The 25,644-nt window shown below is 39.4% G+C and overlaps 1 protein-coding gene across 10 annotated transcripts in view; it reads right to left on the minus strand.

Annotated features, from left to right (window-relative positions):
• Positions 1–25,644, minus strand: part of LOC109478749 (tyrosine-protein phosphatase non-receptor type 4-like) — a 55,425-nt gene that overhangs the window by 21,545 nt on the left and 8,236 nt on the right. For 3 of the 10 annotated variants that reach the window (XM_019780477.1, XM_019780476.1, XM_019780475.1), the window contains 15 exons: positions 18,064–18,254; positions 12,884–12,991; positions 12,257–12,299; positions 9,054–9,132; positions 8,777–8,821; positions 8,489–8,541; positions 7,790–7,910; positions 7,357–7,486; positions 6,423–6,440; positions 5,503–5,591; positions 4,143–4,184; positions 3,309–3,372; positions 2,611–2,783; positions 948–1,016; positions 211–366 (listed from right to left, as the gene is read on the minus strand). In XM_019780477.1, coding sequence (XP_019636036.1) covers positions 211–366; positions 948–1,016; positions 2,611–2,783; positions 3,309–3,372; positions 4,143–4,184; positions 5,503–5,591; positions 6,423–6,440; positions 7,357–7,486; positions 7,790–7,910; positions 8,489–8,541; positions 8,777–8,821; positions 9,054–9,132; positions 12,257–12,299; positions 12,884–12,991; positions 18,064–18,204 — 1,331 coding nt within the window. In that variant the 5' untranslated portion in view covers positions 18,205–18,254. Of the gene's footprint in view, positions 1–210; positions 367–947; positions 1,017–2,610; positions 2,784–3,308; positions 3,373–4,142; positions 4,185–5,502; positions 5,592–6,422; positions 6,441–7,356; positions 7,487–7,789; positions 7,911–8,488; positions 8,542–8,776; positions 8,822–9,053; positions 9,133–12,256; positions 12,300–12,883; positions 12,992–18,063; positions 18,255–21,707; positions 22,133–25,644 lie in introns of those variants that run through there. The other 7 variants (XM_019780470.1, XM_019780467.1, XM_019780472.1 and 4 more) reach the window with 7 other exon arrangements.

Genomic DNA, 25,644 nt, shown 5'->3' on the forward strand with positions numbered 1-25,644 from the left:
TGCCATACCATACTGTGTGTTTAGTCATTTGTTTAACCTTCATGACCATGTAGATTTCATAATGAAGGCATCTTTTTTTTGCCAAACTTTTTTTATTTGCATGCTTGCATCAGTTTTGGGGTTCCCAGAGGATGTCATCCATATAATCATATCAACATGGCCTTAAAAATGTAGAAAATACAGCTCTACAAGCAGATGCTCTGTACTCACATATTCCTCAAACCCGGGGCAGACACAGAGTGGGACTGGCGCACGAGTGAGCGTCTGATCTCCTCGTTACGAATCTCGTCCTTGATGACGTCCCGGGTGATCCCGCCGATGGTCCGCCTGGCGTACCTCTTACTGGGAGTCCTGAAGAAAGGATTCCTTGATTGTCGCACAAGGGCACACAAGTGTCGGGGATGAATATGTGAGGCAAAGCGTGACCAACGAAAAGCCAAGCAAAGCAAAAAACAACACGAGAGAGACATGCAGACATGGCTTGATGGGTTGTGACACCGCGCAACTTCTCTACGACGGAAACGCGACATTGTCGGACGCTACAAGGACACTGGTGTAACAGTGGGTAACAGAAAGAACCGTTCACAGTTATGTTACATGTTATGTCATGTCACAATCACATCTTTTCAACACAGTGCTTGCAATCTTCTAATTAAATCCTTTTGATGTGAGTTGCATATACGGATGTACATCTAATCTGGTGTACTACATATCTCGTTAAGTCCATCCTGGCTGTTAAAAAATCTGCTTAGCCATCAGCAAAGTTTGCAAACCGAGCATTCTAAGCTTTCTACGATGAGATTTTGCACAAGAAAAACATTTACAAGTTATTAGATACTACATGTACATAAGCGCAGCAGTGAAGTACATGTACATGGTCTTGTTTTCTGCCAAGTGCAGTGTTAGTCCATTGTGAGTTATGTTGGATGTATTTCTGTGGTGTTTACCTGGTAAATTGTCTGTTTCTATTTCCTTCTTCTTTGCCAAGTTCTATTGTTTGTCGTTCCGTTCTTCCACTGCAAAAAAAAGGAACCTTTAATTTGTATTTCTTTGGTATAATTTACCACACATGTATACAGACACATAAATTGTTACAGTAAAATGCTCTTGTGTAACAGGAAATATGTCAGACTAAACTTACCTGAAAAAAATTACTATCTAGAAACCATCAGTTGTGGTTAGTGCACACTTAATTAAATTAAATGTCAAATGAAATCCTTTGTTTTGCTTTTCATGGCCCACAACACTCCCATGCACCTATAGTCTATCTTTTACTTACATGTATATTCAACTTTCATATCATGCTCCAAGAGGACAATAACAAAGCTTTGATTATCATGCAAAATGATACACACACACACACACACACATGTTGCAATAGCACACAACATGGCCTACACAACCAACCTACCTTGGCACAGACCAATAAGGATCAGGGAGGGGGGTGCTTTGAAAAATGTTCTTGCACAGACTTTCTTGGTTATGGAGTTTGTCCTTTTTTTGGGGGAAACTTTCTTGTGCAGAAATTTGTCTTCACTTTAATTTGGCATAATATTTTGTGATTATAAACCTGTTGACCTTGACAGTGACCAGTGTCACTGATGAACTGATGAAAGGTAGTGGATGCTACCTGAAATGTCTGACAGTTACCAAAATCATGTTGCTTGAGTAACTGTTTTTTGGCATTTCTTGTACAGATTTTGTTTTCTTAGGACTCTAAAAGACTGCAGAATTCTTTTCTTAACATTTTCAGCCTTCCCCGAGCTCTTCTGGTCCATACCTTGGCTTTTCCGTGCACTAGAATGAAGTGTGAACGTTCCATGCTACTCCATCCCCTGTATCTACCTTACACCCACCTATATCTATACTTGGACCCCAACTTGAACATACTGAAGAGACCTCTGCAATAGAACGATCGGCAAGCTGTCTTTCACACTTTCACCTTTTACTTTGGGAATTAGGTCTTGGGTGAAAGTGGTTGAAAGACAACTGCCCTTTCAAGGAAAAAAAACACACTCTAGCGTGAAAGAAAGAACACAAAGCAGAATTTTTTGTTGCAAGGAAAGACACATTCATTGAGAATCTAATTGTAGGTGGAATAACAATGGTGTGAGCAGCAATGAAGAACACACAGACTGACAGAGAAAGATTGCAGCGGAGGTGTACATGAAAATGGAACAAGTTCTTCTGATATTATATTAGTCAAAAGAAATCCTAAACTCTCTTGTGTGTGATTACTGATACCCCTACTCTTTTTTGAAAGTTGTGGTGGGTTCTCCCAAACATGGGACCTCCAATTAACGTCAGGTGTCAGATCATGAAGGTTGATCAGCTTGAAAATTATGTCCCTTGCAGGAGTCCAAACAAAAAGTCTAGGGTCGGCTTTTTTTTCTAATGAGAAACAGGAAACACAACATTTTTTTCCTTTGCCTAATACACACATGTACATACACACACATATTTGCCTCTGGTCTCTTAGTGTCACTGACGAAAAGTAGTGGATGCTTCCTGAAGCGTCTGACCATTTTTGGCGTATCTTATTACCTGGATGTCAAACCTTCACCGACGCACCTGAATCTATACTGAATATGTACACATCTATACTCATACCTATATCTATACTTGGAGCCTAGTTTGAAGAGTGTGAGCATGTTTCGGCGGGAAGGCAGCTTGGGCGTGTCCAGGCGGAAGAAGGTGTGGTGTTCCACGCAGGACTTCCACAGGTTCTTACAGGCACGGTAGTTCGCCAGGTTAAATCCGATGGCGTTTTCTCGGTCATCATTCTGTGGAGAACAAACAATATTGTAACAAGTCGCCTTATAGCATAGTTCGGTTTGAACATTTAAAGAATGTTCTTCTACCTACTACTAGAGGCATCTAACGCAATTTCAGAGTGGCAAAAATTGGAAATATTCTAAGACAATCTGTATGATATTTATATATACTACATACTGCCCCATATACTATTAGGACACTTACATTTAGTACGTCATACTTTAGGCGTTTAAAACAGCACAGAAACAGGTCCCAAGATGAGTCCTTTATTTTTTGGGTGGTACCCCAAAAATCAGCTCAGGATAATTCTAGTACACATTGTACTAGTAACCATTTTACCGTCACACATTTTGGCATTTTTGCTCCATGAATGTTGACATACATTGGGATAGTGTTGTTTCAACTTAGACTAGAATTTTGAGTCTAGACATATTGACTTTAATGTTTTGCTGAAAAACTACATATTAAATCATATCACAATTGGTAAGATATAAATGTAACACATTGAGAGCATAAAATGCAAGTAAACTCACCGGTTCTTTTCGTAGCTGGAGAAAGAACTGTTTTCTCTTGAATGAAATCTTGACAATTTTGGCCCTAAGCAACATAGTAACAAAAAAAACGTCAGGCAAGAGTTAACACAAGACTTTGGTGTAAGATTTGTTTCTGCACTGCACACTTGAAGCGTCATGTTGAGCAGCCTACTAACTACAGAACTACAACTACACAAGTTGTGGAAAAATCAGTTGTGGCAGCATGTTGGTAGAACGTACTGTGTCTGTGCAAAACCTTTTTCTGTTCGACGTTTGGTCAACGTTGCATCAGAATTTTGCCCGGTGCAGACAATATCTTTTCCGACAAAACATATGAAAACTACAGACGCAATGTCATCATTAAATAACCAAGCATGACCGAAAATGATACCTTTTGTGCTATGGACATTACGTTACAGATTATGCACAGGTGCAGTACATTCTATTGTGGTCAGCAACCGGTGGTGTCTCTGTCAGAATTTCACTCCAAAAGTGTGTTCTAGCAATTGTAACTAGTGCAAGTGATTGTGTTCTAGCTTTTTTATTAGATTTGATAGGGCAATGTCTAACATGCACTACTACAAATCCACAGACTTCAGACAATGCACATTCTGGGTTGAAGCACATGTAAATGGTATCACACCGATGTACATGATGTTGGTATCACACCTCTGTTGTTGGTGATGTTGTGAAAACACAGCAACGCGTCACACAGATGCACTGTTTGGTACAATGAAAGTGTCTGGACTTTCTATCTGAATCCCAGTGATATTTCCACACACACAGATAGCTACATCTACGGCAAAACCAACCAAACTAAGGGAAAGCTCTCACATGTGTCTGGTATGGGGTGAGATCGAACTGCTGGCACTGTCCCTAGGGTGAGAAAGTGTATGGCAAACATGCATAACTCGTGGCTACACTACCGCTGCCTTGCAGTTCCAACATAATATAATTTGTTGAGAGGGGTGGGGGTAAGTTACCACAAGGACAGATGAATTATTTGGGACAATAAGACTTCTGTGTGTGGGGGGGATGGGGGGGTTGGGGATGATTTTTAAGGAAAGAGAGGTAAGAATTTAAGTTTGGGACTAAATGTATGGCATAACTGGAAGACGATTGTAACATGAAGGTTTGAGCCCTTGGACAGATGATTCATTTAGGACAACAAGATTTCTGTGTGTGTGTGGGGTGAGGTGGCGGAGGGTACGAGCTTGTCTGCAATATATTTTTTGAGGAAAGACAATTTTTGAGGATTGTGCTCTTGGATAGACTGTATGTGGGGGGAGGGAAGGGTATGAGGTGGTCTGCAATGATTTTTTGAGGAAAGACAGGTAAGAATTTAAGTTTGGGACTATGGCATAACTAGGGGATGATCATAATTTGAAGGTTTGAAGGATTGTGCACTTAAGATAATGGTTGAGAATGTAAGAATAACTTAAGAATCACATTAAGAACTGGCTGATTTAGTCATGTAAGGCAGGGCAGTTTTGTACATTTGTTGTACAAGTTAGACATAAAGGGACTGGACTTAGGGAAGATTTGCTAGAGGTATGACAGTCTTTGCTAAAATGTGCTAGATCAGACAATGCCAGTTTTCTGTGTTGTAGGATGTTTCATAGGATAGCGACTAAATCATGAGAAGTGCAGGTTAAGTAGAACTGTTTGTAAATACATTGTACAAGGAAAATGGAAAATTAAAATGCACTTTTGGGTGACTACTACAACTAAATATCAAAGAAACCAAGAGTGAGAAGAGACCATCAGCTTGCACTTTCAAAGACTGCAAGCGGAAACATCAACATCAGTGTTTACCAACAAAAAGAATAAACAAAAGGAAGGGGACACATTGAAAAAAAAACATGAATGATGACAAGTTGTGAAATGTGGCTCAAATGTGTACAAAAATAACACACATTCTTTGTAAACTCAAGCAAACTGAAGGGCATACTTTAGGCTGACAAACATGTATACATGTACAATGTCAAAAGCAGCTCAACACTTGTACAAGAGCCCCCATGCTTCAACACATGGTACTGCAGCTGTAACTGCTGTTAATTTCAAAATCAGGCAGACAACCAACATTGCGATATCACATGTACCGTCAGACAGAGAAAGATTTATCAAGCTGGCTTTTCTAATTATACACACAGCTAACCTACGCTGTTTTCTTGTTTGTTTGTTTGTTTCTCACCATGAAAATGTGTTTATCTTCACCCCGTTTTGATAAATACTGATGCCTGCTGCCGTAACCCCCAACTGGATCTCCAGGTTACTTTGGTCCTGTGGAAGATAAACAAGTAAATAAGAAATCAACATTCCTTAACAACATGTAAACATAAACACACAGTTTATAATTAGCACACACAGAAGCCAAACGTGCAATGCCATGCATATTCAAGTGTCTCAAACATAGCACTAGATCACATGCTAAAAAAATTCAGAAATTTAGTCATGCATTACAGAAGGAAAAGCACAGCACATCCTGGTATAGAGGTGGCAAAATTACATCTACAGAGAGGACGCAACATTCCCAGAATCTTTGCAAAAATTTTTGGTAAAACTTATCATAGTAAAACTTCCATCTTCTTCTCTTAAAATGGTAAATGAATGTCAAATTTGACAAGAAAAGATAGAATATCAAACTTTTATTTCCTTAAAAAGCTAGCGAGATTTAAACAAGGAAATTGTTACTCAAGCAACTGGATAGGTTTTCAAACTGTTAGATGTTTCAAGTAGCAGCCACTACTTTTCGTCAGTGGCCGCTAATTCAGAAATGTCTGACTGTTTTCAAAACCTATCCAGTTGCTTGAGTAATGATTTTCTTGTGTATCTCATTACATGGCTTTACATTACATCTCATTGCACATTAAATCTGATTACGAAAAAAAAAAAAAATTTCTTGAACTCTCATTATTACATGTCCTTTGCAAAGTATTCTGGGGGATTGCTAAAATCTTCTCTGCTGTGTGTATAATATGATGCAAAAGCAGTGAAAAGTGCCCAAGAAAAAAAGTTCGCTACGTGGGGACTCCATGTCTACTCTACATTTTCCAGGACCCACAGTTTTCTACAAAAGGAACACCGTGGGTCCGTGAAACAAGGAAAACTCACCGAGAGGCTATGGTTGTACTGGAAAGAGGAGAGAAGGCAAATAAAGATGTTAGTTGGCATGCAAGCAAGCCAGTAGACAACCCAACCACCAAGGCCTTTTAGTAACTATAGGGCTATTTTCTCTTCAAGTCTCCATTCTAGGTACTAAGCAACCCTACACCGAAGTGATGCTTTCAAATAGAGGATGCAAGAAGTACTGAAGCAAATAGCCACTTTGTTGAAGCACAGGGTAAAAGTGGAATTACTAAGTACATTACAGAATGGAGATCGAAAGTGCTGAGAAAAGCTGCCACAATCACCAAATTATTGGAGTTTGTTAGAAATAAAGTTTCAGTTTGGCAAAGAATAGGGACATCCTAGAATAACTAGGCCACTCAATGTAGATAATACATTTTCCTTGTCAAAAAATAATATCCATGCTTGAATGTTTCTTTAGCACTACAATCAGCTACATGCATACTTTTCATTTCATGTATAGCAATGACTAAATAACATCACGCAGTAGCACAATTTCTAAAAATTAACTAGACAGAATGCCTCAAAAAGTGATACATGATCTTGCGCCTAATATCAAGCTTCTAAATTACAGTGTTGTAGAGTTCAAACTTTGTTTCAAGGCAAGAAAGGAACTCAACTTAAAATTTTCGGTCGATCTCGTCAACCTTCGTCAGATGTATGACGTGAATCGAAAGTGGCGGGAAGACGAAATCTCCTGACGTCATCACGCTTCCAACTTCCAGAGAGTCAGTGAATGGATCATACATCTGACGAAGGTTGACGAGATCGACCAAAAATTCATGGTAAGTTCCTGTCTTGTGCTGGAACAAAGTTTAAACCCTACAACTACTGATTCTACCAACACAGATGAGCTTTCATTCGAAGGTTCCAAATTGGCATTACTGGTAATTCGTCATGCATTATCGGATACTCCTACCTGTTGGAAAGTTATCATCTGTGTAAGACCTCTTTGTCTTACCCGAGCATAGTGCAGGTCAACTCCGTAGAACTCCAGCCTCTTGGCTCGATCTAGGTAGTTAAACTCTGCCTCTGATGGGGGCTGACCTCTACAAGGTTCAAAGGTTACAAGGTTACAAGTCATAGGTCATCCAAAAACCAGCACTGGTCTTTTGCTGCAGGACAAAGGCCAGTATTAAACGGGTACTTAAGTCTTTGCCCTTCATACTTTTCTAGGTATAAACATAGTGATCCATAGCTTTCAATGGTTGTACCTCATGCAGTAATAAGGATGGTCAACAGGGGGAGCCGCAAAAAAGGCACAATCACTCACATTAAAAGAGTGACAAATTTTCAAAATATGATGAACTGGCATCTTTCCACACAACCTTGGCTCAACCTGCGATACTTACACATGTCTTTTGTGTAGTTCCTCTACTTCCCTCTCGAACTCTGGGGACTGGTTGGGCACGAATCTGAACTCCTGCAGGTAACCTGGCAGATGTTCTGATGGGTCGTAATCACCCAGTTCAGCTGGATAACAAACAGACAATGTTGGAATAAGCCTACTCTCTTAAGCCCTTGTCACAGACACACACATTCACGAATTTGGCCTCCTGAACACCTAGTAGAACACCCTGCGACTACATGACGGTATAGTTAGGAGTAGCTTGGCACAAATTCCGTTACTAGCTAAATGTTTCAAAATGTTTAAAAAATTCGGGGGTTGGTCAGGACATTTGACCAAGGTTTGCTGTGTTTGACTGTAAGTCAGCAGAACAACAGCCAACCATTTGGGAGTAAGTCAGCAGTTTTTGAGTTGTGTCTGGGGGTCAAATTTGACTCGAATTTAACTCAAATCTGTTTTGATTCATACCCATAGGTAGGTGTGGCCTAAAGGCTGCTCCCGAACGTCAACCAAACAAGGTTAGCGGGCGTTTGGGAAGAAATTTGGCGTAAGATCGTGAATGTGTGATAGGGGCTTTACTTGCAGACCAATTGTATCTAGCACAATAGATGACCAGGTTTTAAAGAGGTTTTTATCTCAAAAGATAAGCAGTTTTTAGCTACCACCAGTACATTTAGGGTGCAAAGTCTTTAATTGTGCTTACATTGTGCAGCATACGACGCCAACAGGGAAGCAGTATGTGGGGAGCAGGGTAATCTGGAAAAACAAGAACAAGAAACATGGTTGAAAATGAGTTTTTTTGTTACAATAATAATATTAGTAATACTGATATATAGATCCATTGGAGCTCAACAGCAGGTTGTTGTATCAGATTCTGATCATACAGAACATACATACATGTATATTCATGGAACAATTCCGTACATTGAAAACAAAGTTTTTCATTGAATAATACAAGTTAAGAGCACAAGTTAAAAAGATAACAGCCTACCTTCCTTCAAGAATGTCCTTCTTCAGTTGTAGGAAGAAATGGTACCTAAAATAAGGAGATAAAATGCAATGATTCACTTTTAACTCTACATGAACAAGACATGATATCTAGGAGAGGCATGTACGGTAAAGATTAAAATCTCATAGCCTTCGAGGCCATAGTGGCAGTGGATTGTTACTCCACTGTGTCTAGGACATGGTATTGGAAGGCAGAGCCCATCCCATTCCTTAATAAGTGACAGAGACCAAAACAACCTTAAATCTAAAAGTATGCCTACCTTGTGTACTCTTCCTGAAGTTTGCTAGGGTCTGTTGCATAGAACTTTACTCTGAAATACAGACTGTAGGGAGATCCCGCTGGAACAAGAGACATAGAAAACAACATTGGCACACTGAAATGTCAACAGACATGTACATGTAAGCATAAGACTTTTACCAGACTTGTGCATATATATCAGTGATCTCATACATATAATTGTAGCTGTGTTATCAGATTTTTTTTCACAGTACTTTTATGTTCATGGCTTTTATGGTCACTTCTGTACCATGAACTTACATGTATAAATACCATTTAATATTGAATATCAAATCATTTGTCTTTTGGCCTCATAGTTTTTCATACTTTGGATGTTAAAATAGCCTTTTACTTGAGTCTTCTCTTGTCGTTCAATTATAATAATTAATACACAAAAAATCTGAATATCTAGGAATATCATGAGTCAAAAGGGAGAACATAACATGCACTAGCATGATAGCAACTTTGCAACAACGTTGACAAGTTCTCTAACAGAATCCAGGCATCCTTTCTACCTATGATCCAAAGCCAGGCCTCCCTGAGGACCTAGACAGAAACACTTACACACATGAAATATTCAAAAGGAAGTTTCTCTGATATTCAAAACTCCAGGCTTATCCTGGGATATCCTTCCATAAAGGAGAATGAACAGCTTGTATTGATGTTCAATACATCAGGGCTTTACGCATGTTGAGATAACCTTTGATCATACTTTTGCTATACATGTAGGCAACTATATGAAAACATAGACAGTCACGTTAAAATGGTTGAAACAACAACAAATGTTGTGATATGTTTGGTTATCTCAAGGAGTTATTTTGAACTAGAAAGGCCAATATTTGCTTAGGAGCAAATACAGCGATGGCTTCACCACATTTTACGACATGGTAGGGAAAGAATGAGAAACACAAGGGAAAACAATGATTTACATTGATATAACTATAATATGAAGTAACATACAACTAAAACAACAGTTGGATAGCTATTCCCTACATTATTGGTTAGGATTTTTAATTGCATAATGCAAACTGTTAATTTAAAAAAAAAAAAAAATGTTCATGCCCCGCATTCCAATGCTGGAGCAGGAAAGCTTGAAATACCTACCAAAACACTTGAATACAGACATACTGTCAGTATGAAAATGCTCTGTGCAGGTGTTAATCAAGTTAAATCCCAACAGCCAATCAGCAAGAAATGCTCTGTGCAGGTGGAAATGCTCTGTGCAAGTGTTAATCAAGTTAAATCCCAACAGCCAATCAGCAAGAAGAATAGAGGAAAGCTGCATGCCTATTGGTTGATGCCCTGCATTCCATTGTGATGACTCATGCCCAAACGTGGTACACAGCACAGTAATACATTTGCTATAACACAGCCAAAAAGCTCAAATAAAACCATTCTAAAAGCCTGTATCACCAAAATTTAAAAAACGCCTGGGGGTATTTGCCCACTGTACCTCTATACCAAATTTCAGGACCTTAGGCCCTAAAATGAAGAAGCTGAATCCATTTAAAAAATGGCAGGAGAAGAAGAAGGAGGAGAAGAAACATCAGAAAAAGCAATATGGTTTCAGTGAAGCCATAATAAGAATTCTTAAAGGTATCCTGTACAATGTCAGAGATTTTCAAAGTCAATTTTTCTGGTCATTCTTTTAATGTAGTCAGTTGAATCAATTCTATCCCCTAGCATACTGGTATCTGTGAGGCAAAAATACTTTGTCACTGACAGAAAACGGTTGCTTGTTTTGTATCGTAGGCTGGTTCTAGCTATTTATGGGTGGTACCCAAAAAATAAAGGGACTGCTCACATGGCATGTTTTGTGGCTATTTCAAACAGCTCAAGTATGAAATGATGACAAAAATGTGCTACGAAATTGCAGTAAATGTCCGTATCAAACAGATTTCATCATCCAGAAATTTTTTTTTCTGTGTTTTGCTGCCCTTGGATGCTTTTACAATATTAAATCCTGGCAACAATCTGGGGTGCAACATGGTAATACATGTAATGCCATATTATTATCTTATTATGTTAGATATCATCATGAAACAAACTTCAAAGCCTAATTCTTTTAATCCTAGTGTCTTTTACCCAAAAATGTTTTGCTGTTCATCTATCATTATTTCTCTAGTTGATATAAAAGAGTGTTAAATTCTTCACTGTGTAGTATCTAGGGAGACATCCATTTCAGATCTTTGCGGGGGTGGACCAAATGGAGATGGACAAAAAGCTGCATGTGTCGCTAAGGGAGGGCTGAAAGATTTATAATTACATTGTGAGCCCTGCAGGTGCATTGTGGGTGTGCGTGAATTTTCCTATAGTATACTGTAATTCCTGATTTTTTTTTCATGCTACTTTTATGTTCAGGGTTTTCACTGTCACTTCTGTACTGCAAACTTATCTTTACTGTTTTAACACAAGATTTTAAGATTGTTAAGAAAAATAATTTGTCTTTGTTAAGAGCCCTGTTAGTGTTACCACAAACATTTAGTTCTGTGAAAACCACGAAATTTTGCTACTGTGAACATTAAGTGAATTACGGTATATTCTTAAGGCTTCCCTAAGAGTATACTGTTACAAGAAAGGGACAAATTCCCTGTAGTCTTAGGCTAATACCGACTTGTCAATTTGCAGCACAAGAAGGTATTTCATGACTTTGCAGCTGGAATTCTCATAGGAGATCTTCGTAACTCTCATTTCTGCATTGTCTAGTACTGGCAGACTCTAAGCTTGGCACAAAAAAAACTTTTACCATCAATGATAACTGTAGTGTCACAGATTGGACTATTTTTATGTTTACCAAAGGAAAACATATTGTTTTTGCTTTGTTTCTTCTTCCCCTTCTCCTCCAAATAAGGTCAATGACCTGAACCAGGTGTATGTCACCATGGTAACTAGTGTTGGGTTACATCATGTTGCAATTTTATAGCAGGAGGGATTTACACTCCTGTCTGACCATATATATATGAATGTGTTTGAGTAAGAATTAACAAAGCAGACCATATGCACAGGTAAATATTATGCATTTGCTTTGAAAATGTTATGTTTCTACTTAGCAATTTTCTCTGGAGCCGGTTGTCTGATTTGGCTTGTGGGGAAAGGGATTGATGTTTATCTCTCAAACAAGAGTTGGTAGGATTAGTAGTACATTACTGAAAAGGCAGTATTTTGTTTTTGTATAATTGTACTCACTTCTGATCTGCTTCCTAATGGGTTTGTGGGCATCCAGCCATCTCTGTAGGCAGGAGAAAAAAAACAGTTACACTGGAAAAGTCCTCAAAGAAATTTCATCAGGTTGGCAAGAGCTTAACTAAACACACACATTTTCTTCTTTTCTGTTGGGGTTGTTTTGGCATTGTACAACATTAGTATCATTTTCCAATATTTTTTGGGGCAATCTATGGCATATATTTGCTCATTTTGCAGCTGCTTTGTACAATTTACAGTATGGTCGGAAACATTTCTTGTTGGAAACGGACAAAATTTCATGCATGTGTTGATGTCATCCTTATAAATATAATAAAATCAACGTGGCCTCAGTGACAACAAGGAGACAGTATCTATTAGTAAGCACTATCATATAGCTGGGCGACATTGACCAATGAGAAGCCTCCAATTCCCATTGGTTATCAGGCCATAACATCAAAAGTGGCAAATAATGAAAAAAAGTGGTCGGTTATTAGAATAACCGACCACTTGACTAGACCAATGAGAAGCCTCCATTTCCCATTGGTTATCAGGCTGTAACATTATAAGTGGTGCATACTGAAAAAAGTGGTTGGTTATTAGAATAATTGACCACTTTTCATGATAACTCACCATCTGTTCTGGAATGTCATCCTGGAACATGAGACAGAAGTAGTCTCTCTCCACCAGGTCCAGGTACTTAAACACCTTGTCTAACAACACTCCTCCCTTGTCTTTTTTCTGCAAAGGAAACAAACAGAAAAAATGTGGCATTTAAAAAATGATGTTAACATTTGCAGAACCACGCTCAGTCAGATTGTGTTAGGTCATTAATTATCCTGATGAAGGCGACTGTGGTTGTTGAAAATTTGATCTCTGTGTACCCCTTGTGTTAGAATAAATTTCAACATTTTACTAAGGTATGAGTTTGGAGATGTACAATTGTAAAAGCCTTACCAGTGTTCTAACCAGTCTGTTTAAGTGTAGGAGCCACCTATACTGTGATTTCGACCCCCTATGCTGTGATTTAGCCCCCTAAACTGTCTTTCAACCAGTGTAGTAGTGTTTCTTTTGGGGGGAACCCTGTGATCTTTAAAAAAACTTAAACTTGACTTTAGAATAAGCTGTAACAGAATACATGACTCTACAAAATTTGTCCCTCAAAAAAGCAGGAAATAGTGTGTCTTGGGGGTTATTAGTTTTTACATTTTTCGAGAATACCAGACCCATACTGTGGTCGCATCTTTGGGACTCGATGTACGGCTTGCACCATAGTACCACAGAGAGTTATTCTTCTGTAACTAACCCTACACCAAGGCCAAATTCTAGTGAATACGGCGCTTAATCTTCAAAATCCATATACATATAGTATCCCACTCAGGCCAGGCACTCTGTGATAGATAAATGACATGATAAAAAAACCACAAAATATGGCACCACTTTTTGTGGGCAGAATAATTGAGAAGCCAGTAAAAAAAAACGTAACCACTCACATTGGCATCAAATTAACAATGAAATGAAACTAATCTACAGTCATTCAAAACATTGCATTTCCAAGAACATACTGTACCAAAATACCTAATGCCAGCCTTTTTGTTTGGGGTTTCTAACACTGGATTGGAAGAACTACATGTACATAGTGATTTTAAGTCTAGGTAGGCAAAACAATATGCCCCGTATGTACATAATATGTATCATTCCATACCAAACTTGACAGGTAGAAAAAAATATGCATGTATAGAACATATGCCGCCATCGTGCTTATCTGACATTATACTGCTCCAGCCTTTTATGTTGTGGCACCGTTCTATTTACCATACAGTGTACCGCTTCCTCTGGCAGAAAGGTCACTATTTACAGAACTCTGCTCCACATCCCCATAAGGCCACAGCAAGTCATTTTTATGGATGACATCAGCATGTGCATTAATTTTTGCCTGATTTTGAAAAAAACAAGAAATTTTGTTGCCATCAGACAGTGGTCAACTTGCCGAAAATGAGCAAAGATGTCTGTTGACATGCCGGAAGGTGGATGGCAGATAAATATGAAGAGAGGAGACAAGACAAGGTTCTGATTTAATGTTTTGTCTTTTACATCTACTCTGATGCAGTGATGTACACATGTATTTCAGTCCTCTTATATGTGATGTTGGCTGTGTACATGTGATATTGTACAATGATTGAAATCTTTGTTGTTTCAGTGACAAATGGATTTTGTCACAGTTGGCAGTAAACACAGCACAATATAGTTATCACTTGTTGTTTTAAGAAGGTCTATGAAGTCAAAATTTGAAAATGTAGGAATCTGCTTTTTTTATCCGCCTTGTTTTTTTTCTACCATATCGCATTAGATTTAGAGTCTGCAGAGGATGTCATCCATAAAATTGACTTGCTGCGGCCTAAGGCATATCTGAGATCTGACATTTGTGAGTGGCTTGGGTTGGTACAGGAAATATCCGCAGAATGTCAGAGGGGATTGTGTGAGTGAAGGCTATTTCCTGACAGGATTTATAGTGCCATTAAAGGTCCTGGATTGAATAATCAAGCACGGTTTTGAATGGCTGTCAGATAAGGTAGAGCTGTCATTCTGCATTGAGCCCAAAGGCACTTACGAGTACATTATGGGTGATAGAAACTTGAAGGCAGTACAAAATCATAGTTTAACACAGGGCTTGAAATAAACTGGATGCATATGCACCTTAGTGCGGGTAAACTTGGAGCTGTGCAAGTATTTCTGATGTCTACCTGCACCTAACTTGCACTGGTACTGGGTTCATATACAAATGTAGGTGTGTGTGGATTTTTATTTCGTGCATTGACTGATACCATCTCTGTTCTGGAGTATAAAAGAAATAATGGCAATGGTTTCTGAACAGTTTTTAGTATGATCCAGACTTCCTAAAGTTTGAGTAGTGCAGGTGAAATTTGCCTGGTGCAGGTAATTTTCAATGTTACCTGCACCAGTGTAGCTGAAACAATTATTTCGAGCCCCGTAGTTACGGTTGGTACAAAACTTTAAGGCAGTACAAAATCCTAATGTACCAGTTTATCATGAACCATTTCTTGAACAAGTGTTTTATACTTCACAGCAACCTCAAAATGTAATATTTGCCTATGATTTCAATTTTCTATATACATGATATACCGATTTGTGCAGTAGTGCTACATATCACCATGCATAACAAAATTGATGTTTGAAAAATCGACAGAGCACTGGGATATGTCAGTGGATTGGAGATATGTCCCAAAGGGCACATATTTCACAACTTTTAGGCTACTGTTTTCTATCAAATTCTGCACAATCTCTAGCATGTCTAACATTGATTGTAAAAAACAATTTATCGACTTTGCAATAGGGCAACATCTCATGCTACAATCATGTAACAATGTACATTGTATTTGTCAGTTTTTACTTTTAAGTTTTCTTTCAAGTCTTGAAGTCTTTCTTTCAAGTCATGAAAGCACAAATAATACAACGTATTCATTTATGTATACAAAACATTCTTTTTTCAATATTGGTCAGGCTGTAGTATATAAAATTGTAATAGAGTATAAATTGCCCATTGATTGCAAGAGAGTGTTAGGCCATCCCCCTAGAAGTCTATTAGACTGACACCTACACAATGCCTTGTGGCCACTATAGAAGGTCATTATGCTGTGGTTGGGCGGGGAATTATCCCATAATCAACACCAGTAGCAGGGCATTATTGTTGTCACCAGGGTGTTAGTTAGCCTGTCTGCTACACCTGACTGGGTATTGTGATGGGGGGACTAACCATTGCACGTTTTGTCTACATCTGACTGGGATGGAGGGGGAGGAGGGGACTAACCATTGTATGTCTTGTCAGGATGGCAAAGCATGCCTTAGTTGATCTGCAAAGGCCTCTCAGAAAAAAGTTTTTGGTGTTGTTCTACCTTCTTTTATGTTTTTGCTTTGGGTAGTGAAAGTTTTGTTCAAAATATTTAAGTTGTAGACATTTTTCACTTATTTTATTCCTGCAAAATCATGTAACCATGCATATTTTTAATCATTTTTTTACAGAGTTTATACAAGAAAGTACAGTCTAAACTGACCATGCAGTAGGATACCTAAGACATTTCTATCTTGCATCTTTTCTGGCTAAAGTACTAGTACTTCCTACATCACACTCAGACCCCCCAGAGAGTTCAGCTTTCTTCTGGCTGTCTGTATGTCCCTACTTAGGGCACTACCAACAAATCTCCCCCCACCCCCCTCTTTGTAACTCCTGATGGATCGTACCACACACCTGCCAATCACAGACAGAGGAGAACAGGGGCTTGACCAATCAATGGTCACGCTGATTTCCCTGTGATAGCCAATGGGAGCCGACCTTTGTCACCCATTACTTCTAACTGGTTTGCTTCTTTATGTGAAATCAATTTCTTCCGGAATGTCAGGAAGTGGGAGAAGATGTGAAGGCAGGAACGATGAAAGGAGGTTACAAACTTCTTAGAAAATCAAAACCACTTCCTAATGTAGATTTACACATCGGAAATCTTACACAAACATATTTAGACCAAAAACTGGACTCACATATCAATGAACTATAATCATAAACAGGAACGTTCAAATGGGCAACACTTTTGAACGTTGACCATTCTATCTATGAATACTTGGAAGTACATAAACATCAACAATGCTGCCTTTCTCACATGAAATTTTATGAAAGGAATCTATTTGTGAGGGTCTTCAATAGTTTGAAACATGTGTCTAATTCTAAGATGACTCAGACCTTTATGAGACTGCAATATGATCAATCTTATAATCCATCTCTTGCAAATGAAAGGAGATATTATCATGATATGAAAAATATATCGTACCACAAATATTGTGCAGTTTTGTATTCCTTTTTCACTTGGGGAGGAGGGCAAATTAGATACTTGGAATACAGGGATTAAAAGGATTTGACCTAACTGGACCCAAGAAGCATGCTGCGGAGACACATAGTTATCTTCCAAACCATCTGCTGGCCTGGATTCTTGTTTCCTTCCAGCCTGGCCAACATTGTGTATTCTCCAGTTGTCTCTTATGGGGTAAATCCACAAACCCCCGGACACAGCTGACCTTTTGGTAGTCCGCCTGCCACAGAAATAGACCTCCTCCACTTCACAGGAGATCCCACATTGGCAGGAAGGGATCATAACAATGGGACTGGGTTCAGGGGAAGGGCAGCGGAAGTTTTAGATCAAGAACTATTCAGATGCGTCCGTTACAGCAATAGAGGCACCCGCTTTGCTGCGGAGCTGAACTGAGTAGGGAATTCTGAGGTGAATCTAACTTTGAGAATTGACGGCGGTATTTTTGACAAAGTTTTAGATCAAGAACTGTTTAGTTGCATCTTATTTTTTCTAAAAAAATCTGAGAACCAACAAATCCTATGTATGGCCAAAGCCTATAGTTATGTTTATGGAAGGAAAACATATCATTTTTGCTACGTTTCCTCTTCTTCTCCATCTCCAAACAATCACCTCAATGACCTGAACCAGACTGTCTGTTACCATGGTAACTAGTTTTGGGTTACACCATGTTGCAGTTTTATAGTGGGAGGGATTTAGACTCCTGTCTGACCTTATATATGAAATGTGTTTGAGTAAGAATTAACAGAGCAGACCATATGCGAAGGTAAACATTATGCATTTACTTTGCAAATGTTACTTTTCTAGTTTCTTTTTTGTTTGCCCTGTTTCTTCCTATCTTTTCTGAAAAAATCTGAGAACCAACAAATCAAAGTGGTAAGGCCAAAGCCTCTAGTTTAGATATTACAAGTGAAAAGTTAAAAATGTGAGACTTACGAAGACTTTGAAGGTCTGTACTGTGTCGTCCAGCATGTAGACCTGACACTGCACCTCGGGACGGTGCTTGTCCCGCGCGATCTCCGACGCCCGCACGTTGTACGTCCCGCTGGAGGAGCCGAACATGTTCCTCCGCGACATCACGATGCCGTCTTCCCGCTCGCTCTCCTCGCTGACGCTGCTGCTGGCTTCTGAACAACAAGAAAAATATATCCGTATTTAAAATGTTTATTCAAAACTGATGAGACAACATCCTACACAAATGTGCTTCATACATTCATACAGGCATCACAAGACAGGCATGTGGTTCTTATTAAAATACTTATCCTTATTAATAATGCTATATGCTGCAGGCATAATGTGATATATGAATAAGGCACTTCCTTGCCAATGTCCATAATTATACTTTATTCTAATATATTATTCTATATTCTAATAATTGAGGCTGTGTAGGTATTTCTGATTTCTACCAGCACCTAACCTGCACTGGGTTTATATATGTAGTTGTATGTGGATTTCTATTTGCAGCATTGACTGTATATAATGACAATGTTTTCAAGATAGTTTTTTATATGATCCATACTTCTCAAATTCTGAGTGATACAGGTAACATTTGTCTGGTGCAGGTAATTCTCAATGTTACCTGCACCATTTCAAGTGACTGTAATGTTCCCAAATGGGGATAAACCAAGAATACTCTGGAATATTGTGATTTTCTTCTTTTGTCAGTTTGCACTCTTTGTGTTACTGTAAGTTAGTAATAGTATACATTGTTGTTCTCTTCAAAGAAAAAATTTGAGTATTTCTTATTGTCACAACAGCAAAATTCTGTACATTGCAAAAACTTAAAAAGATAAACACGTAAATACACCGAAGCCTATGCTACTACCTTTCAACATCTGTCCTTGACAAAACAAGATGCACCAGTTGCAATTGTCACTCCTTAACAAAGGAGACATCAAAAACTCTTGCCCACAAAATCTTCTGCCATCTGATTCTGACAGCAAAAGGATCGGATCATCAGCCAAGAGACAGACAACCCAAGATAAAGATCTTAATTATAATTGTAAAGAAGAGACCTTTAGCCTTATCAGGCTGCCACTAATTATGGGTAGACTTACAGAAAATCACTCAGCTGTTCCAGCTGGTAGGGTGATACTAAGGCCTTGTTAATTTGATTACATGGATGACATCTACGCCCGCATGAATTTTTGTCCGTCCCCCCCCCCAAAAGAAGATTTTAGACGATAACATTATGTGGATGACGTCCGTTTCCAAAAAAGCCTTTGACCAAAAAATGCAAAATGAACAAATATTAAAATTGCAAAAAAAAATATTGAAAAAACGATAGTTATGTTGCAGAAGTCAATTCAAAAGAAGAAGAAGAATATGTGAAGAAATGAAAATGAAGAGTATTATTCGCCATACCATACTCTGTGTGTTTAGTCATTTGTTCAACCCTCATGACCACGTAGATTTCATAATGAAAGCAACTTCTTTTTTTTGCCAAACCTTTTTTAATTGCACGCTTGCATCAGTTTTGGGGTTCCCGTAAGATGTCATCCATATAGTCAAATCAACATGGCCTAACAAAGGGGCACTTTAGACTGACGACGGTTAAACAGTCGTACGAATGTTTATCGTCAAGATGTTGCCGGCGACGGTATTTTACAACCGTCTAAAGACGATCAAAATAGTCGCACGACGGTAATCCTCGAATCGTCGTCACTACCACCTCGGACCCTATCGTGCGATCATTCAGCGGGGGGTCCGAGGAGGATTTTCCACCGTCTAAAGTGAACCGTCGCCGGCGAAGGAAGTGGGAGGTCATTGGCCTTATGCAAATAAGCCTGCAAGCGTTATTTCATGTCCAAGCACATCGCCAGTATCATTAAATGCCATCAAACCAAAGACTTTATATCGTCATACGTGTCTGGTACAATCCCCAGCCACCAATCGCTACTTCTCCGGTACGAACCGATCCGCCGATCCACATTTCCCGGCCAATATAGCCAGGCCGACGGCAGCACCGAACGCCGGGTTCAAACCCGGAGTATATTGCCCCGCTTGGTACATGTGCCTCATTCATACCCCTTCTTTGCTGGGCACAAACTAGGAGTCTCATCCACAGAACAACGAGTTAAAAGCAGATTAAAAACAATCTTCTGCAGCATGCCGAAAAAAAGGGGTTCTCTCGCCATTTTGAATTGGCGCGCGGCGTGCCCTCCTGCGCTGCGGGTGTCCGTCACACTTCCTGGTCATGTGTCTAAAGTCAGCCGTCGCCCACAACGATTGTCGTGCGATCGTATACTGTCGTCAGTCTAAAGTCGGCCTAAGCTCTAGGTTCATCCCTAATTACATGGTAGTGGTGGGGGATTTCTTCCAAGGACAAAAGGAGTGTTACTGTACTGTACAAGCGACCTTTGCTAGGTATAAAGGACGGATTTTGGACCAGAGGAAGCTATCCATGATGGCATGACAGTCGAAACACAAAGTTTAAACTTTGACAACTTGACAACACCTTGTTGGGAATACTGTGAATCACTTAATCTTTGCGGTAGCAAAAGTTTGCGGTCTGAGAAAAATGGACATGTTTGTGGAACTATAGGTGGTGGCAGGTACAGAAAAAAAAGCGAATTATAGAAGTGAGACTAAAAATATTGAATCATCTTATCAGTTGAAAAATGTACGTTATACCAGTAAACAAGAATAAGAAAGTATTTTGGACAAAAAAGATGGATCTGTACCATATTTCTGCTTTGAAAATAAAACTAAAAATATAAAAATAAAATCATAATCCAGTCTAAATCTTGATGGCCTCTCTAGCCCTACTAATTAAACTATGTTTAATACCAACCTTAATAATAATATCATAGCCACCTTACTGACATGTATTGAAATTAATTGATTCAAGTTGACCACTTTAGGTCAAACCTCAGCTTCCTTGATTAAACTGACTAAATCCTTACTTAAACAAAAAGTTATAGTCTTATTAAGCAAAGAATATAAATGCTGGAATACTACTTATTGTACATAAGTAGTATATATATTTAGTAAACTTTGGGATTTCATTCTTACTTAGTGTTAGAAATATAACAAGCAACATATAGCGGAAAAGGAAAAACTTATGACTGAATAAGACACAGATGCTTTTCCAAGAAAACAGATGTTTTAGAAACAATTTTCTGATAGGTATCCAAAAGACAACAATACAATTTTCCAAGCATATAGGAAGTGTTTCTTGTTATGCCTCCGAAACAAAACCATAGTCCATATCTCCACTGACACAAAAATATAATTCTACCAACTACAACTCATATAAAACAGTATGTGTATATAGATTTGACACAAATGAAGCTTCCCAAAAGCTAAATGGGACGACCACATTTTTTTTAGCTTTCCAGTCTCAGACACTAAGCATTACATCACACATTATGCAAATCAGGCACATTAAGGGAATACCCTGCACCAGAGAGGCCATAAACATGCTAAATTGTATGCAAAACTATATCAATTTTCCTGCTGAATTCTGCTAATACGAAGCTGAGTTATGGATCCAAGTTGGCAAAGCTCAGCCACAGTTGTAGACACAACAGGAAGTGGAATCACTGTGCCACGCTGGTTGTTCTAGGTGTGTGACTTACCATTGTTGTCACTATCATGCTCAAACAATGGCGTTTTTTCCTCGCTGCTGTCCCGTTTTCCCTCCGAACTGTCCTCCGTGTATCGTGCTGCAGGCATGGCGAGGAAAATCCGCGGCCCCCGGTCGGTACCCAGCTGGTTCTACCGTCCAATAACGCGTCCGATTAGCCGTGTTTTGTGTGCGACAGCGAGACAAGCTGTCCAGGAGAATGGAGTCACCCTTCCCCTATCAGTCACGCTCGGTCTGCCTGCCTGCCTGCTTCCCCCTCCAGCAATTCAATTACAAATTCTAATGAATTCTGATCCCAGCGTAGAAAATGGGTCAAATATGTATGTATGCTGCCCTACAAAAGAGCAGCCACATTGGGCAACTGGGCCAACGCTTTAGACAAGTCCAAAGTCAGGAACAGGAATACAGGAAGGTTATAGGAAGTGATGTGTGTACAGAGGAACTCCTTGACGTCACAGTTTAGTTTGTGGTGTTGAGTAACAATTCTAGGTGTGAACACAGGTGATTAGACAAGCCCCTCCTCGTTTTTACAAGCCACCGATTGACGGTTACGTCAACTACGCTGTCTGTGACTCAGCGAGACCGACCAACCGTGCCCTGCGGTTTGATAAGAATGTTTATGGTCCAGCGCAAGTATGCCCGCTGACTTTATAAGGTCAAATGCCTCTTCACTACAGTCACAATTTACCTTGACTTACTTGACTTAATCCTCTTCGCCCGTCCTAGAGCACAGGGCTTCAGTGAACGCTCTCCACCTCCCTCGGTCCCTTGCGATCGTCTTAACCTCGTGCCACGAGGTGTTGGCTGCTGTTAGGTCCTTCCTGACACCTCTCTTCCAGGACAACCGTGGTCTACCCCTCTTCCTTGTCCCTTGGGGGTTCCAGTCAAGGGCAGTTCTACTGATGGATTCTGGGGGTTTCCTTAGTGTATGACCAATCCATCTCCATTTACGCCTTCTGATGGTCATCTCCACTCGTTCTTGGCCTGCTATCTCCAGAAGGTCTTGGTTACTGACCTTCCTGGGCCACCAGATCCCGAGTATGTAGCGGAGTCTCGCGTTGATGAACGTCTGGAGTTTCTTGATGTTTGCTTGAACAATTTACCTTGCACACACACAAAGCTTTGCAGTGTAAAACTCAAAGACAACTTGTATGTGACAGACAAATTCAAGTTGAAAAGCTACTGTACGAAAGATAATGCAGACACTGCGGTCAACATGCTATCTTCCAACTTCTAACATAGCACTTTCAAAATTCTGATATTCTTGTTTTGCACTAACGTTCATACATATCGCATTGACACAATCTAGGGGGTCCAGGGACAAATTTTGGATTTCCAAGCCTTTGAAAAACACAATTTCCCACATTTTAAGAGGCAAATCACGGGGTTGAGAGTGATTGTTGGTGGTCCTTTGGATGTTTTTATATCCTTATCCTGTGAATGATTCTTACCCAATATGTTTGTCAATTGTCCATCATGATCAAGGTTGTTTTAAAAATTCTCTGTCACACATCACAAAGTTCCTACAATTCACAGAGAAATGGGTGCTGGCTAGAGCTTTGTATCTGACTAGGGCCAAATAAAGACATTTCTGCCCCTTCTGTCAGTACTAACTTTCACTACATGCATAAGACTGGCTGTATTATGTGTAGTCCCTCCCCTTCCCACTGGGTCCATAAAAGAGGCAAATGACCAGAGCTATAATTAACTGGGAGTTCATTACAGGACAATAGGAGGTGGCTATGGCAACACCAGCATCTCTTTACTGTATTTCCTGATTTTGTTTCACTGGACTTTTATGTTCACGGTTTTCATGGTCACTTCTAAGCCGTGAACATTTCCAAATTTTTTCAAGTTAATCATGTTACGCGACTGAAGAATACTCTAGTTCACGGTAGCAAAAGTTCACGGTCTGAGAAAAATGGACATATTCGTGGAACTATATCATAGTATATGTTCGCGGTGGCAGCAGGTGCAGCAAAAAAAAATAGTCGGCAAATTATTAGTTTACTGTAATGGTAAGTTTGCTGTACAGAATTGAGTGCGAAAACCACAAACATAAAAGTACTGCGGAAAAATTACGATTTACAGACAGTACTTGTTGACATGGCCACAGAAGTGATTTTTCCCCAGTGTTCCCACCCTACAATAGAGGACTCAGCAAATGTGATGAACTGAAGCAAAACATGTACCTGAAATAAAACACTGGGCTATGGCAGACATGCCGAGAATTTGGCGAGATCGAATGTGTGTTTAACTGTATCACTTCCATGGAAAAGACACGAAGCAAACCACTTTTCCTGAATGGTGTGAAGATACGTAACTTGTCTGGGAAATTACAAGACATTACAATGTTTGTATTGTAATCTTTATACATGTAGACAACCAAAACAAGACCTTCCTTTTATTTTTGCCACCTAAAGTTCTTCAATGGCTGGAATTCTGGAATGGCACACCATGGAAAAAGCTTGGAAGTTGGAATGTTTAAATTGTATAGTTAACATGTCATTGCAGAATACATTGCAGAATACATTGCAGAACACATGTATATCCCAGAAGTGTTCAGAAATGGAATTTAAAACACAATGTTGTATTCAACTAGATACTGCAAAGCAGAAACAGCAATATATGTCTTGACTAATATAAGCAACAATACAGACATTGTAATATCAAGTAAAGTAGGTAACTGAAAACTACAAAGATCTTTTTACATTTAGGACATAGGTTATTCAAAGATTCCAAGACATTGCTATTAGGGATAACATCTTAGTACTGTAATTCATAATTTTTGGTTTTTTTTTTTCTTTGTTGTTTTTGTGATCACTTCTGTACCAACAACTTATGGTTACCATTAACACATAATTCACCAACTTTGTTTTTTCAGCACCTGCTGCCACTGTGAAAATATAATTCTATGAACAACTTCATTTTTCTCTGACTGTGAACTTTTATTGCAGCAAAAATAAAGTGAATTACAGTAGCAGACTTATAAGATAAATACGGCAGTGGTTTCTTCCAGACTTGGGACAACAAAATCTGACCACGACGACAAATATTAGCCTCCTAAACAGGTGCACTGGTCTATAAAGAAGTGTTTGTTTGGATGCTAATTTTGTATCTACTGTGGCATGTCAGTCTTCAAAGGATGCCCCCCTCCCCCCCTAAGAGAAAACAGTAGAAGACTAGAAGGAGAATCTTTAGCTCAGGAAACAACTAGGGGCAAAGTGGAAACATGAAAAACCCTGGCTACAGATCGAACCCGGGTCACCAGTTTGAGAACCCAATGCACCAACCGCTAGGCTAAAAGGTGCTGACCTGTTAGACAGGTGGGTTGGTGGTGCTTGAACACCACTGTTACACACTACTTCCACTTTTCTTTTAGATTTGTCCTCGAACCTCCAAGTTTGATATCCCTACATGCATCACACTTTGCCATCACTCAAAGGCCTGGTGTGGGAACTACTGAAACACAACGGGAGAGTAGAAACATGAAAACCCCTGGCTCCTGGGAATCGAACCTGGGACCGCGAGCTCGAGACAGTCTAGGGGGTTAAATCACAGCATAGGGGGTTGAAATCATAGCGTAGGGGGCCCATACACTCAAACAGCATAGTGAGAACCCTGGCAAAAGTACAAAGCATTGCTATGATAGATCAGAATCTGATGGTACCCTATAAGTTATAGCATTCTAGAGAATCACGTGAACTCAACTGTGACATGTGCTTACAAGTTCACTCACTGGTTCAGTGGTAATAGGCACAGGCACCGTGATATTTCAATCTCTCACAGCCTTGAACTCAGCAGATGGGGGCATGTTTTTGTAAGGTCAAATACAGAAGTTCAGGGGTACTGACTTGGTCGCAATCTATTTTTACTGACATGTGTTCACGTCTTTTTTGACATTTTGTGTTCACGGTGCACTGCTGTTG

Source organism: Branchiostoma belcheri, unplaced genomic scaffold (genome assembly GCF_001625305.1).
Source record: "Branchiostoma belcheri isolate BF01 breed outbred unplaced genomic scaffold, Haploidv18h27 scaffold45, whole genome shotgun sequence".
NCBI classification, from domain to species: Eukaryota; Metazoa; Chordata; class Leptocardii; order Amphioxiformes; family Branchiostomatidae; genus Branchiostoma; species Branchiostoma belcheri.